General features: G+C 40.3%; 1 protein-coding gene across 7 annotated transcripts in view; it reads left to right on the top strand.

The window, feature by feature from the left end:
* The window catches only part of rap1gap2a (RAP1 GTPase activating protein 2a), an 87,252-nt gene that overhangs the window by 52,888 nt on the left and 17,111 nt on the right, over positions 1-17,253 (top strand). For all 7 annotated transcript variants that reach the window (XM_056373590.1, XM_056373589.1, XM_056373593.1 and 4 more), the window contains 2 exons: positions 10,287-10,371; positions 16,827-16,862. In XM_056373590.1, coding sequence (XP_056229565.1) covers positions 10,287-10,371; positions 16,827-16,862 — 121 coding nt within the window. The remainder of the gene's footprint in view (positions 1-10,286; positions 10,372-16,826; positions 16,863-17,253) is intronic.

The following is a 17,253-nucleotide window of genomic DNA, read 5'->3' as shown; positions in this document are numbered from 1 at the left end:
ATGTATTTGCATTGTATTCCTCCTCAAATCTGATATGATTTTAGTTTATTTTCTCCCATAGTTATTTTTAGTTTTTTTTGTTATGGTCTTACAATTTTCTGTTATTGTCCCAGTTATCTGATTTGTTTAGTTTTGGTGTTTTAAACCCGTCCCTTAAGAGAAGATCTCATCTAACAGTATTTACTGATCTATTATTTACGTATTCAAGGGTCCTTGATGTTCAGGAGCGTCTGTCACAGGGCATAAGGGCAGGAATGTAAATAGTTACACAAACTCTGAGTGCTGTCTCCTTTTGAAGGGCATGGTACACGTGTACAACTAGCATGCACAGTGTCTTTGTTAAATTGACAAGTTCAGGTTTAGACCATCTCATATACCATCCAGTGATGGGGTCTTTGTAACCGTGTCCCGCAGTGGGCATGTGTTTTGTGAAATGTTTGGGACCGAACAACTGACAGAGTAAATTACACTAGCAGCTGGTCACAGCTAAAAAAATATCAGAAATAACCTGACTAGCTTCCTCCAACAGTCAGCCAGCAACACTGCATCCCGCCAGGCTGTGGTCCAGAAGAGGGAAATAACACACACACACACACACACACACACACACACACACACACACACACACACACACACACACACACACAATACAAAGCCTCTCTATACTTTTTACTTCAACAATTACATCAACATCAACAGTTTTGGAGAAATCCAAAGCTCGACAGACCTGCTGTGTCTAGTTACGGTTGCTATGCTATGATTGGACAATCACCATTTGTTCAGTTGTATGAGGTCAAATATTTGTTTGTTGTGTCAAGGCATTTCATTTTGATAGAATCATTTTCATTTTAACTTTTTGTTGTTAATCGATGTTAAAGATAAATGGAGACTCTTGATGTTTTCTAATTTAGCAGATTCTAAACATTTGCACTTGAATGGAGAGAAAACCTTGTTCGAGAGCTTAACTACAGCTGACATTGTAAAATGCAATCTTTCACGTTGCTTTTCTTGAACCCCTTACACAGTTTTTCCTTGTCCTGTTGCCCCTTCCCTCCTCTCGCTGTCAAACCCTCCTCCTGCTGTTTCACACAACTGCTTTTTATTCACTGACTCACTCGTATTTCCATTCCTGCGTCTCCCCCTGCTTTTGCTTCTCTACTCTCAATTACTCCCTCTTTCAAACTCCCTCTAGTGCGTTTCACTCCTTTTGTGATCACCAGTCTTGGGGGACTGCTATAGCCACCCACCCACCCACACACACACACACACACACATACACACACACACACACACAAACATGCACACATTGGATTGCACTTGAACTAACATGTTTCTTTGTATGTGAGTGTTTATGTGCATGTGCGTGACTGTCAGCCTTGTCTTGTGGCAATGGACGAGATAGTATTGTATCTAACAAGTGTCCAGAGACCCACCCAAGACAGCCCTATTTACCCAGCTCCGCACTGGGGATTGAGAGTGCTATTTTTAGTCTGAGATTCATTTATTCTCTCTCTCCATACCTCGCTCCACGGCCTTCTCTCTTTCAGCGGCCTGCCAGACATCCATTCATTCTGCGTCTCTATGTCTTCATACCTCTGTCCTTATACGTCAGGACCTTTCTGCTCTGCTTCGGTTATCAGTTAGTCTGAAGTGGTGAAGCTGGTTGAGAAGGAAAGTATTCAATGTCATTCTGACAGATGCTTAACTCTATTTTTTCCTATGACTCAAGTCTGTGAAACTGGGCGAGACTGGGCAATGATAAAGAGAGGAAGTAGGTCCCAGAAAATGAATAGGATTAAATGGGATTTATGGCATTTCCAGTGATATGACAGAGAGTGGTGATGTCAGGCTGCTATGTTTTTCACTGCAATGCAGCAGTGTGCCAAAGGACAGGACAAAAACCGCTCCTTAAATCAAAAGTTTTGAATCCTGATGCAGACACTTAGAACTACTGAATGTTCACTCTCACAAATATATACTTAAATGCTTGTTAATACTTTGAAACAATGAAACAAGAATCAGTTGCAGAGAAGATGCACACTCATTTTTGAGTGTCATTTAAAAAATGCTCTTGAGTTTTGACACACTGAAAGTGGTCGAGTGTCTGCAAATGGCAGAAAATGAAAGACAGAGTGGCACGTCTTCCCACAAGAACATTTTTATATGAAAGGAAATTAATTAAAAAGAGCTTTTACATGACACCATTTCATCTTTTGAACTCAGTTCTTTCAATTAGGTGTTTACACTACATTTTGTTATTCAGATTGAGTAGTTATTCAGGTGTTTATTTGATCACAAGCCTGTAATCAAGCATGTTTATTCATCTACTAATACATTATACTCATCTAACAGTAAATTGACTGTCAAAGTGTCGGGCTATCCAAATAAAGTGTGATTACACGGCATAAAGCACAAGCACAGACAAAGAAGCAAACATCACTCAGCCCTTGGCCTTTATCAGTGTCTCCCTGCTGTGGGGAAGTAAATACATGTAAATGTCCATCAGAGGTCTCTTGCTCCCATTTGAGCAGCGAGACAGAAAACAACACTGACATTTCAAAAATAAGACAAAAGTGACCATACATAACCTTTTACGAGCTTGTACTGTTTTCTTTTGGTGTTTAAATTGTAAATCCAGTGTCAAAGGTATAATGTGTGTGTGTGTGTGTGTGTGTGTGTGTGTGTGTGTGTCTGTGTGTGTGTGTGTGTGTGTATGTGTGGTCATTTAGCCAGTTTATGATCTTTTGAGTTTAAGTCAATAATTTGGCTGCAGTCCTTAGCACAGTTAAATGTTACAGTGACGCATCAAAGTGTCATCCAGGGTTACAGATTTACTGCAGTATAATAAACCTGGTTTCTCTGGGAGGAACAAAGTGACACACAGTCATAGCTCCCTTGAGTTTGTGCCTGGAGAGGGTGAGACCTTCACTGTAGTCAGTTTAGTCGAACACTTGGATTAATTACAGAAATAATTGAGAGAGGAGAGCCAAATCAGCCGAGAAGACAGGAGGAACGAGAAACATAGGTAGAAATTGAGACGAGTAAGCACACTGAAGGATGAGAGAAGTCTGATTCATACTTTTATTCCTCAAGTGTAAAGGAGTGTAGCTTAATACATGCTCAGACAGACTAGTTGTTTAGGTGGCATGAATGGTAGGAGGCTGCATGTTATCAAGGACAAAAAATTAAGCATTTCTTATCATTTCTGTAGATTCATTTAATTTAAAGTCCAGAGTTTTTGTGCTCAATAGACTATGAGAACACAAACATCCATTCAGTATACTTTGTTATTTCAAGAGCGCATACTGTGAGAAACATTTCATAAAAAGCTGTAGCTATATGAAGGTGAAAAAACTGAAGTGGATGAAACGTTGCCTTCAAAAATACAAAGTCCAGAGTGAAAATTAAAAAAAAATAAAACTACTTTTGCAGCAAATTATCAAAGTTTTATCAACTGCGATCAAAGGGAAATCACAAAAAACACACAGTCTAAATGACTGTGTGTCTTAGAGGTGCACTGACAGCTTAAACATAGAATTTGAGGAAATAGCATGGCAGAGTGCACACAGACCACTTCAGCGTCTCTTGGCTCGTGTGTTAGCAAGTGTGTGCATGTTAACCCGATTCTCAGTCTGTCACATAAAGAGTTTGTGAGACAAACTGCGTGTTTGGGTGTGTGCGCCAGTGTGTCGTTGTGCTTACACTCTTAAAACAGGGTCTGAACGTGTTGCTCATATACACACACACACACACAGACACACAAACACAAAATGCATTCATTAATTCTACTCCATCAGCAGAACAGCCAAATGAAAAGGTTATTTACCTCCTCTTCCTTCTACCTCCCTGCTCTGTAGTTGAAGGACCAATTATTTTTTGTACACGTTTATATATTAATTTATAAAGCTCCCCTCCTCCTCCTCACCACACCCTCACAATCTCTGTCTCTTTCTCTTCCTCTTATTGCTAGTGTTTCGGGTTGTCTGGCTGGACAGTCTTATCTCCTGCCTGCTGTCATCTTTGTATCTATTCATATCACAGTAAGAGTGAGAGGTTCCCACAGGAAACAGCCGGTGACATAGAGCGCAGTTGCCTCCTAATTATTGCTCTCCTGACCTCTACACATATCTGCACATATCTGGGATGCCTGTACTCTCCGGTTGGGCAGCTGAGTCATACATCCATGTCTTATCTCTATGTGGAGCGGACTTTGTAACAATGACAGACCAGTAAAGAGGTGAATAGAAGACCGATAACAAGACAAAGTGATATTAATTTAAATTGCTGCCTAAATGGCACAAACAGACGTGACAGCACTGTGATGTTAGTTTTGCATAGTTTTGCTAAAATAACTCCTAATCATGACAAAAGCAGTGTCTGAAATCACTCCCTTGTTCATCCACTGCCACCTATATGGCTGACACTCAATATTTTCTATACTGACTAGTAGATAGTTATTTATTAATTCATTCCACATATAGTATTTAAAGCTTGTAGCCTCTGAATGTTTTTAGGTGTGTGATTAACAGTGGTTTTCTTTCTCTCTGATCTACTGCGTGCATGGATGAAATACTGAACAGGCCAAATGAGCACAGGCTCAGAGACACCCAAGGGATGAGGCAGCTGCTCGGCCAGAGCCTCTGTTTGAAGTGACTGCTAACATTTGTCGTTGGAAAGTCAATCGAACGACTACAAAGAGACACAAAACAATTCCTGAAAGAGATGCAAAAGCCACAACCACAGCAACAACACAAATGACTACACAAAGAGACACAAAATAACTACAGACACAAATGACTGAGAGACGCGCATCCACCACAAAGAGACACTAAATCGCTACAAAGAGACTGTAAAAAGATGCAAAAAGAACACAAGTAGACTGTGTTTGTTTGCTGTTATTTTGTGTCTCTTTGAGTCTGGGGGTCTTGCTCCTATGCAGCAGGGGTACATGTCGCCCGCTGGCCCATTGTCACATAATAGGTCCATGACACAAATGTGCCCTTGCGCCAACAAAGATCATTTTCATGTCTACAAAATGTTTTTGAGCTTTCACATTAATTGTGTCCATATTCCTGCACAGTAACCTCTCATGATATTGGAGGTGATACATATCTGCTGTTTCCTGCTTTGGACAGGAAATTGTTCATGTTTGCAAATATAAATTAAACTGAACAGTCAATCCTCAGCACCATTTATTAAATACTTCGTAAAACCTTCTGTTAGATGTGTTTATACTCTCATAAGTTAATTAACTTTAGTTATATTAAGCAACAGACATCAACTGTGCCACATGCCTCCTGTAACTTCAGCCTCATGCTCATCAGAGCTGCGACTGTCAACTCTCATGTGCAATACTTGAGATGATTCTGCTGTGTGACTTGATTCTTTATTCTCAGTCTGCTTTAATATACATCAGGGTTGATGGATCCAGCTCCCCACATCTTATGTTCCCTGCCCTCCACGCTCTCCATCTCTTTTCAGCCCTCGTCTTTCTCCATTTCTCTATCTCCAATTACTGTTGTATTAACTCCATTAGAGAAACCATCAGTTGTGTAATTGGCCAATCGGCATGAGGATCAGGCTCCTGATCAAGTTTCATAACAAATATTAAGCACAGCTGGAAACAGAAATGTGCAGTAAGGCCCTGGAAGAGGCTTCATCCCCAAGACCTGGAGTTCACCTTATCCTGAAGCTTTCGGTCTCTGTCCTCCATTCTTTATTTTTATCCTCTCTATCACCCTGATTTCCTGTTTCCATCCCCCTATCTGGTCTTCCTGTGATCTGTCCCCACTCATGTGCACACCCCCCCCACCCCATGTCACTCATACATATGCTCTTTCTTTCACTCTTTCCCTGTCTGTATCCATGGCCATGACTGATGTCCTGCTGCCCTAAGCTTATCTCAAGGGTGTAATCAATACATGCAATAACAGAGATGTATTACAGTCTCTCCCTTTATCTGTCTTACTCTCCCTCTCTCACAAACACACACACATGCACAAATTACCGGCATCATTAGATAAACATGATGACTCTGTAGATGTAATTACTGTTGAATCAACCATAATTAGCACCAGGCAAATGCAAGCAGGATTACAGATTTGCTGCCATACAAGAGAGGTACATCTTGTACTACTTAATGGATGTAGATGTAGAGCATGATCTGCCCTATTTTTGCCCAGCAGGTTTACAACCACTTAATCTTAGCTCCAGGTAACACAGGCTTGAGTTGAGCTATACACTTTGTTCATTCACTCAGAGAAATTCATCCAACAAAAAAATCCTTTAAAGAGCATGTTTATTGTTGTGGATGAATGAATTTTTCAGAGGTGACTTCACTGTTCTTGGCAAAGTGCCGGACCACAGCAAGCCACACAAACCAACACAGCTGCCATACAGTCCTCGCAGCCGGTATTTACTGCACATTAAAATAATATGATTGTGTGGCAGACGCTGTGCTTTGGCTCGCTGGGAAATTTCTGCCAGGCGGTGTTTGTACCAGCTCGGAGCCAGAGGATTGAATACAATTTGACCTTGTGATTTAATTTCACAGCCCAGGTGTTTGCTTCCTCAAAGCCAACAGTGGAGGCATCAACAGAACAGAGCTGTAAAATATTTAATAATAAAAATCGTGATTAGTGAATAATTGATTGCGAGGAGCCCTTCTTGAGAGCTACAGCTTACTGTCCAAAATCCTGGATTACATCATGATCCCAGTGTTCTAATTTTGTTTTTGCTTTCTATAACATTTGTGCATGTCAACTGTAGTATTGTTGTAGATTGTGGTTATGGCAACGAAACTATGGTGAAGGTAAATTTACAGTTAGGCACCTGAAACACTTGATTGATGTTAAGGAAAGATCATGGTTAGCATTAATAAAAAGGCAAATGTATTGCAGGTCTACAGCTAGCCCCTGTTGTGCCTCTGATGTTTTATCATCACTTTTGAGTCACAGAGCTGAGCAGCTGTTCTTCTCAAAGATAAATACCCAGCGATCTTTGAAAACCCCAGAAGAGTTCAACAAACTTAAACGTACCTATTTTCTAAAGGAATTTCCAGAAACCTCAAAGACTCTTCTAGCCATCTGTGCAAACCAATATTTAATCTGCTGCATGATTTAAAAAAAGATTATACGTGCAGTTATACAATATAGAGAATTATAACTGATAGTAAAACTTTTTATTTTTGGTTCACATCATACAAACTGAGCGAGGCCTTACGTCATTCTCGACTGCCTGGATCAGGAAAATAAGTCACAATTTGGGAAACATGTTAAAAATGTGTTTCATCACACAGTGAATGAAATATTTTCTCACCCAGATGGTTCGAAGAGTCTTTGAGGATTTTGAAAATACCTTCCGGAAAGAAACCTGATAAAGAATCTTCTTGGATTTTCAAAGATCAGCAGGTATTTATTTTTCAGAAAAACAGCTAAGCTCTGTGACTTGGATGTAATGTTCATACGTGAGAGGCTTAAAGTGGGGGTTAGTTTGCAGCAAGACACAAATTCTAGTCTCCTGCATAAAAGTCTAAGGTGCTACTCACCTATCCACCCTTAGTTTTCTTCCTTGTCACATAGAGGGAACATCCCCCCTTGTGAACTGCACTTTATCCCTAGGGATCAGAAATGCTACATATTACGCCAACAGATTACGCTCTTATGCAAATCACCTTCTTTAAAGTGACTTTGACTGCATCTCATCTAACCCTCTTTCCACATTTCTCTCTTCTGACTCACTTTCTCCATGACCTGTTCTCCCTAAATTGTTTTCTTTGCTTCCTCCCTCCCGCTGTCCCACTATGTACCCTCTCGCCCTCTCTCCCTCCCGCCCTCCATTCCCTGGTTTGGGAGTCAGTCGCTGTGACGTAGCTGTTGTTTCATCACCACAGAAACAATCCAGGCTGCAAGGACTGAAGTCGTTCCCCCCCCACACACACACACACACACACACACCCCCACCCCACCCCTCTCTCATGGACACACACAATTTTCCTCAGCAAACAGCATCTCTCTGTGTGCAGGTGTGAGTGAGTGCATGAGACAGCAAGATGGGTGTCGTCCTTGTGCCCATTCAGGGATCCGCCCCAGGGACAGTAGTCCGAACATGCTTTTCCTTTTCACAGGTCAGCAGTAGGGAACACTGGCTTTCCTCCTTACCTGCAGGCTGATGAGAACAAAGAGGAAGAACATTGAACAATGTCCAGCAAAGAAAAACATGTTTTTCCTCTTTTTTTCAGTCTTGTAAATCGTCCCAGTCTGTCTTGGCTTATGATGCTCATTCAAACATTGTCCACCCTTGGCTACTGTGAGCTAACATACTGCAGAATTACATACACAGGGGGACACAGTGGTGCATTGTGTGAACGCTGAGCCTGTGGAAAGAACTGCCCAGTCCAGGCTTTTCGTCTGCGCAGAGGAATGAGGAGTAGGGTTGAACAGGGTTTGGGTTTGCCCCGAAATAGCTAACGGAGACTAGTGTGCTTTGTCCGTGACTTTCCAACTTTGTTTGGGTGTCTGTGAGTGTCAGTAAAAATTCAGAGGCTTTGACTGTCAACGTCAAAGTGCATCATTGATGAAATTCAACAGAATGATGGAGCAGAAATGTTTTTGTTTTCTCTCATGGCTCCACATGAACAGCACTACTTCAAATTTTTATTCTGTGTTTGCCATTAAGTGTCTTTGCTGCTCACAAACACTTTACACAGCTATGTAAGAGAATAAAGAACAAGCTTTTACGGTTCCAACTAATGAAAGGGAAAACGGAGCATATTAATTTCACATAAACACTCAATTAAAAGTCTTGTCTTGCCTTTCTATCCACTACATCTTAAGTGATCCGTTACAGCTTTCCACTCTTTCACACTCAATACGGCCTTTGTTTTAACTGTGGAGGCATTGTAAAACCTGATAGCTACCAGTTCTATTTTTACTATCAAAACGGGAATTTAACTAGATATAAAATCTTAAAGGTCTCACATTTTGTTTGCAACAAAAACCGAAGGCTGTCTCATAACAATGTATTCTCATGAAACATGGGATTAGATATAGACTATTTAGGATAGTTCATATTCAACAAGCCATACTGAAATACTTATATAATATATGTGGCTGTCAGTGCACTCTGCAGCTCCAAAGCAGGGTTAGAGAGGGTTTTGTGCATCTGTGCTCTCTTTTCTTTTTACTTCTTTGTAACCTTTCTCGATCTTGATCATATATTCAGCACTAGACGTGACCATCGCCAAGCATCATATTTGGAGTTGTAACCTTAGAAATATCAGAGGATTTTATCAGAATACATGGCAGGTTTCTGCAGCTAGGCTAATCTTCCTGCTGTCTCCCAGTGAAAGCTCTACCTTTAACATCTGGGATCATTAATGTGCACTCATGCTCCTGAGTGCGCCATACAGAAAAAGCATGGTAGAGGAGAAGAGGCCCCAAAGGACTTCTCTTTAAGTCTGCTTGACAGCCCCTGGGACTCAGAGAGCCATCTGATACTTCACTGCATATTTCCAGCAGGCTCCCTGACTCACTTTAAAACCCTAGATTATAGCTACCTTAAAATTAAAAACAAAATTGTACCACTGTTTAGTAAGTTAGAAGCTCTTTGTTTAAACTATGTTGTTGGCCAACCGGATATGACCAGATAGACTGACACCAACAGTGAAAACCAAAACACTGATTCACAACTACATGATGTATGAAAACAGCATGAAGCTAAAATAACATGTGATCCTGCTGCCATAATACTAGTGATATTTTGTGTAAAATCCAGAAATAGAAGACATTATTTTCAACAGTATAAGATTTCATATAGCAGTTAGATAGTTGTCCAGTTAGCCATCCAGCTGGCTGTTCAGTTAGCCTTGCATAAGTTATATTAGTTTTAGATTTAACACTTGAGTCATTTGCATAGAGCAAAACTGTGGGAAATATAAATTAAAATGAGATATCCCAGTCATCTGGAGGGAGCACAGCTGGACAGCCAGTTGGTATTGAGTTGCTCTGAATAATGTAGAGGCAGAAGGCGTTCCCTCTAATTAAACCAACACATCATGTGTGAACATCGGGTCAGAAGCAGTTTTAACCATATTCCAGTGAAGATAATGACTGTTTCCGGGGGGAAATGACATAACATTGCCTTTGTCCACCTACTTAAATAAGTGAAGGATAGTGCATCCGCCTCTGAGTATGGGGTGACCTTTGATCAAAATTTGGAACATTTTGGTGGTCATGAAAGTCACTAAATCAGCCATGTTTGTTCCTTATTTGTCCTCTCCTCTTCAGGAAACAGGAGCTGCTGAACATCTCCAACGTCCCTCTGGGAGAATGTCCCCCCTCACCACCTCGCACTGCACCACCCAGCATGAAGGTAGGACACACACACGCATTAATGTGCATGTGCACACACATATGGCAAGGCATTCATGTCAACACACTCACACACACATTTTTAGAAAGACATTGATTTTCTGACTTTTCTTTCATGTATTTTGCCCTTTAGACCTTCATGCCTATTGAAAATGTATTGACTCTGATTATGCTCATTGAGAAACTGCTTCAGCAAGCAAAGCAGTTCAGAGACAATGACAAACTGCAGTGTCACGACAACTTAAAGTTCACAGCATGACACACATTAAATCACTTCATTTACAGAAATGTAAGTTGTTTTTTTTTTTTTACAGGTGACACTGCTTTATCTCACAACATGCATATACATTGTTGCTCATAAAGTTGGAATAAAATATTTTACCTCTTTCCATGAAATGATTGTGACAATGTGATTTATTCTTGACAGAGAAAGCGTATATCTTCTCAAAATTCTAGCAGTCAATCTCTTCCAAACATATCAAAATGAAAATGAAACCGCAATGAAACCACAATTAAACTGAAAACAAAATGATTCCAACTTTATGGGCAACAGTATAGTTTATAATCCATGGCACCACATTTTCTTGTTATTTGCACTACATGCTCTCTGACAGCCTGTATTTTTAATGAGCTGAAACACATACATATTACATTGACATCAATTTAAATGTATTGTATTAAATTAATTGAAAACATACAAGTTGGTCACCCTGCATGATTTTGTACTATTTGGACATTAAGTCAATCAAAATTCAAGTTAGGTCAGCCTCTGTCCAAATTAGATTCTCCATAATTTATTTCCAATATTGCTCTCACAGACAGTAAACATATCACTGTGTAAATTGAATCTCACTCCTCCTAGTTTCGCTGTGGTTACTTCTTCATGCTTGGAGTGATGTAATCTTTTTCTCAGTGCCTTTAAATTTTTGGTTTCATACTGTTACAGCTACAACTCATACTGTTACTCTGCTTTTATTTACTTATGACCTTTATTTGACTTTAGAGAGAAAACCTTGACCATTCTGGCCGTGGAATTGTCAGCATACAAAGCTTTGAAGTAGTTTTCAAGGTCTTCACCTCACTTGTTTTTTATTTCTCCACATTCGACTACTGTTATTTCCAGTTCTACTGTGATTTGGAGTCTTTAGATTGGAGATTTTCTTGCCAATGACAGGTTGTGCTATGAAAAAGGAACGCTTGCAATTGAATTATCCTGTGATGTAGATGACCAACTACAGTAGGACAAGGTGTGAAACTTTATTCTGAGGTTGATGGTATCCTTCCAGAAATTGTCAAGTTCAATCAAACTGTGTCCTCAAAGGAAACTCTGGCCAAAGCTGTGACTCGGCAAATGGAAAAGAATATCAAAGCAAAACCAAACTGAATATGAATACAGATGAAATCCATCAGACTGTAGAGGATCATCCTTCTCAGGTGTTGTCTGACTGATTCATGTAGTGACATATTATTGCGCTGCACGTACAGAGAACGCTCTTTATTATTTATATGAGATTTTAAAGTGTGATGTTTTCAGACATTCATCAGCCTGCTCGCACGCCATTGCACTTGTACTACAGCTGAAGAATTTTAAATTTTTCCTCCAGCGTGATGAAAGAGAGTAAACGTTTTGCAGGGAGGCAGATTAGCAGGGTGATATGCAGGGAACAGACGATGGCTCCTGCAAGAGGGAGCCTCTTCTGTTGTATGTCACCTTGAACTAAACCATCATTACTGAATCTGCTCAAGACAACACAGAGGGAGATAGCACACAAAGGAAGAGACAAATACAATGATAAAGTTTGCTCATGGTAACAAACACAGGAAGAGCTGCTTTACTGAATATATGGTCAGGCCAAGACAGAGGGAAACAATACCATAATAATATGAGAGGAAATATGATATATGAGAGAAATAGAGCTCAAACCATGAGACATCAATTACCCTCTTAGTGTGTGGCTGATTGTCTGGTAATTACCAATTGCCAAACCACAGTTCTGCTGTGAGCTAGAGTGGTCTAATGGTCAGACGTTCGTCATCAATGTCACACTGGTTGAAATGTTTTGAAACTTATAGTTTCCTATAATCACAGTTCACATCAAATCTACAAGATTGTTCCACTTCAGGTGTCGTGTGATGCGCAGAAGAAAAAACAGATGATGCAGCTTAAAAATTAAACATTTAAGTAATGCACTACAAACAGTACTACTCAAGCTTTATAGCGAAACCATGTGTAAGCTAATGCAACAAAAAGGCAGTAATATTAAACTACAATCAAAAACACTCCACTCTCCACTGATTCTAGATTCATTGACACCTTTCATACACAGTAGTTTTGGCACCGATTAAAGGCTGATCCTCTGTTTAGTTGCTGGATGATGTACCGCTCACAAATATGAAAACATTCACATCTGATTGCACAGACTACGTGTCGTTGCTACCCAACGTAGTTACTGGCATTGCCTTTCAAATACAGCGACCATAAACAAGAGCCACCTGGGCAGCCAGACTGGCATGAAAATAGCGGATTTGTTCACCTGGCACACATATGGCCTCTGTGTTCTGCAGCTGTTTGGTGAATGTTCTTGACTTTATGTTTACAGACGGAACATCTCTAAATTAATACAAAGATGAAAATGAGGAAAGTGAGGAGATGTTATCTCTTTAAGAAGGACTTTCATTGGTCGGGACTGGTGTTTAGGGTTAAAGGTCAGGTAACAGTGGTATGTAAACATATGTCAGTGGTGGACAGTTATAAACTATGTTTACACAAGTTCTGTGCTTAATTACAAATCATGTTTGAGGTGCTTGTACTTTGCTTGAGTTTATTCTGATTTATTCTTCTACTACATTAAGATTCAGATTAACAATGCAAAATTATCATCAACAAATAGTAGTATACTTATATTTTGATGCCATTATGTACTTATTCTGAAGCAAAAATTTGATTGCATTTATTTATAGTATTTCCACAGCACAGTCGTGGACAGGGTTAAGTTACAGTTCAGGAATTCCAGTGTAATTACTGGTAATGCAGTGTGTGTGTGTGTGTGTGTGGTGTGTGTGTGTGTGTTTTGACATTTCATTCTGTGTTTACGCATTATGTAGTGACTCACACGTTGCGTATAATGTTAACAGTCAGGCTTCAAAGACACTGCTGCTGAGACAGCAAACCACAGACAGGTAGACAGTTCTTGGCCCACATGGCTGACGTGCTGTGTGTGTGTGTGTGTGTGTGTGTGTGTGTGTGTGTGTGTGTGTGTGTGTGTGTGTGTGTGTGTGACATGACCTATTCTGTTTTGCTGCCTGACTTGACTTTCCTGTTTAAGCTTTAGGCTTTTAAAGGCTAAATAGAGATTAGTAGAGAGAACGGCGTGAGAGGGAAGTCCTTTTCGAAATGTGGAAGGCAGGTGTAAATAAGAGGAAGCCAGAGACACAAAAGGCTCAGATGTTTTAGCTGTTGTTGTTAAGGTAAGTCTGCATTTTGACTCAAAAAAAACAACAACCAGATAGTCTGTTATACTTTTCTGATCAAAGTATGTGGCTTGGTGTGTGAGTTTACCTGCATATAAATTCTCTACTAACAATGAATCTACTTCAGGTATTGTTAAGAGTTGAACAAATTTCTCTTCCATTCATTCTCAGCAGTATGATAATAACAACACAATGGCTACTGTCTTTACCTCAGTCAGCGTTGCTAAACTCATTGATGTGAAGTCATGTTTTATAGCAAATATTATTCAATCATTTGCACAAGAATAAATATTCTGTACCTACATGATTTAAAGATCAGCAAAAGCGTTTGGCAGTTTTTTTTCCGTAGCATTGTTTAGTGTCAAAAAAACATTTGGTTTAGGAAGATTTTGCAAGATTTAGGAAACACTTCAGTCGATGCAGGTAAAATCACTTCAGACGCAGATTGAATTGATATCCTACAGTGCAGACACTGCATCTCTGAAACTTCTACAGATTTATGACTTATTTATAGCAGATTTACTCCCACGTGTACAGGATTTCACAACAATATTCTATAATCCAGGGACCAACCATATTGACTGAAGTATCAAATACAGATGTGTATCATTGCAAATATCTGGTAGAGATCTGTACTATGAGGATGCTCATTAGGTCGTTTTTCTGCACATCTCATAGCTGAGAGGCTGGGGCTGTCAGCTCCGGCCCACCCCTTCATCCACCTATCACCTTTTTGACCCAGAGGAGGAATTGTGTTGTGGGATAGGGAGATTAGTCTGTGGATCATTCTGTAGTCATTTCAGGACAATGCGAAATGCAAATTGGTATGAGGTGCAGTTATTTTGAGCAAGTTTCTCATGTGTTGCAAGCAGAAGTGAACTGTATCTGACTAGAAACAGTGAGTGACTCTTGTGGCTATAATAAGAGTATGATACTAAACGCACATTCCTTGCCTTTTTGACATAGTGAGACTGTAAACAGAGGACAAAAGAAAGAAAGAAGGCAAGGATTACCTGGTGAATTTAGTGTCTTTCAATTAGAGTCTTTGATAAAGTTAAATTCTGTAACAGTCCTTCAATCCTAATGATAGCATGATAAGACATCATCATTGCCGTCATTGTGCAGCTGATCATGGTCATGACTTTACATGAATATTCTAGAAACAACTGAACGTGTCAGTCAGTCAGAAAGGAAGCTGATCTAATCTGCCTGTGGTCTGTGGCAGCTCTAGCGGGTTGCCATGGGAGATAAGAGATACTGATGTTAGTTGGAGAGAGAGATAGAAAGATGGAGGGAGAGATAGATAGAGAGTATGAGAAAGAAAGAAGATAAAGAAATCAAAACAATGTGACAAGAAAGAAAGAAGAAATTGTATGAGGGTTAAGAGAGAAGTGTGAGACACCGGGACAGAAGGGACAAAGTGCAAGGACGAAAAAGTGTCAAATAGACGTCATGTGTTAGATTGACAACAAAGCAAAAATGACAGATAGGTGTCTCTTGTCCTTGCTGTTGTCTGGTCACTGTAGGGGATATAGCTGATGATTGAACACACTGTCAGCAGTACAGGAGCCCACTCAAACACTGCCAGGACCCGCTGCATCAGTGCGTCTTTTAAACTGTCGTGGTCAACAGTCTGTGAGGATGTTATATGATACATCAAACAAAGAAGGAAAAAGCTAAGGCTGTGAAAGCAGGAAAACATTTACTCTTGTTGCTCTCATATGATTCCACTTATGGTCACACCACACACATACATGTCGACTGACAGAACTGCTATCTAACAGACACAGACAGCTGTGCTTATTGTTGGTCTGGCAGTGTGGTGTTGACTCTGTAGGTCCAGCCGCAGCGTTGTATCAGTTTACAGCACCTTTAACTGGTTAATATTAACTCATTGATAAACTCTGTGTGAGTGTGTTCGTGTTGTGCCTGTAGTTCTCTCTTGTCTTGTCTTGTCAGTGGGAGTGGTGATGAGAGATTTATAGATTTTCACCAAAGTGCAGGTAACCAGTGTAGAGAGTGAGCATTAGCTCATTACAGCCGTGCCATCCAAATGTTGTCCTTTAGAGTTTTTTACTGCTGGAATACAGCCATTCAAAAGACTGTAAAACACCAGTTAAACACTTTTCCAGACTTCCCAGGTTAAAGAGCTGCGGTTCATTGGTAAGGCATTTATTTCCCGGTTCCTCTTGCTTTGTATTTTATGGTCCTACTGAGTGTGCAACACCCTGACTGGTTGTGTTATAAGTATATAAGTGTTATAGTGCAAGTTAATGTGTGGTATTAACTGTCAATTTTAGTTTAAGTGAGACATAGTTGATGTTTTTATCAGTAAGAGGAGGAAGTGGAAACGTTGTTGATGTTGTCGATTCTCCAACAGAAGTATTTTAGTGAATTTCTTCCTTCTTTTTAAATGGAAGTTTGATTCAGCGACAGGAACTGACGTCTCTTTGTGAGTGAGTGAGTAAGTGCATGTGTGTGCACACACTTGTATAACCTAAGCAAGCCTGCTCGAATTACATTTACAATCTGAGCTCAAAGGCACAAAGCAAGTGGACCATTATCACCCTCACAACTCGTTTATGTGACAAGGTGGGAGCCCGGGGGAAGAGGATGTGTGAATGCACTCAAAGATGCATGTGTCTGTGTTAGTGTGTGCTTATGTGTGTGTATGTTGCGTTCTGAGGAAGTGGTTGCTTATCAGTGTGTGTGCATGTGGGTGTGAGCGCCTGTGAGGAAAGCCTCTGCCCTGCCCTGCCCTTTTGACACAGCTAAGTTTATACTGTGGAGGAGAGTCGGACACGCGCAGCAGGATCTACTGCTGTAAACACCAATGATACCGATGTAAGCCATGCAATGACTGAAATGTTGTACTGACTAAACGTGTGTTTCGTGTCAGTAGATTTTGCTTCCGTAAAAGTCCGAATTTAGCAGTGCTACACCCTGTTTTACAAGTTTTAAAATTTTCTCCTATCTGTGTTTCAGTCTGCAGAGTTCTTCGATATGCTGGAGAGGATGCAGGTATGAAATTCTCATACTTTCAACATTCTTTTCTTTCCCGTGAATCCAGATTCCTTCTCTACTTTAATCCCTGACTCTCCTCTTTATTTCACCGTCTCTATTTCCTCCATTTCCGTTACCGCTCTTTGACAACTATTGAGCAATAATTGCATATTTGCAGTCTAGCAGCGTGTCCGTGCTGTCAGGAGATTGTTACACTGGGTAAAACTTTGAACGGACTGCGAGATGGTGTCTGTCCTCTCTTTTCCTCCAACCAAAACCACATTCAACATGTACAAGGATAAAACAGGCCCTGATGATTCAATCAGTGTAGGTCAGCTGGGTTCAGTCTGTTGCTCAGATTGGTTTATGGTCATGCTGGGGCCAGAGAAGAATAGCTCTGGCAAGATCT

This window comes from Seriola aureovittata, chromosome 4 (assembly GCF_021018895.1).
Source record: "Seriola aureovittata isolate HTS-2021-v1 ecotype China chromosome 4, ASM2101889v1, whole genome shotgun sequence".
In the NCBI taxonomy this organism is placed as follows: Eukaryota; Metazoa; Chordata; class Actinopteri; order Carangiformes; family Carangidae; genus Seriola; species Seriola aureovittata.
Note: the sequence above shows the minus strand (reverse complement) of the source record. Positions and strands in the feature narration are given on the sequence as shown.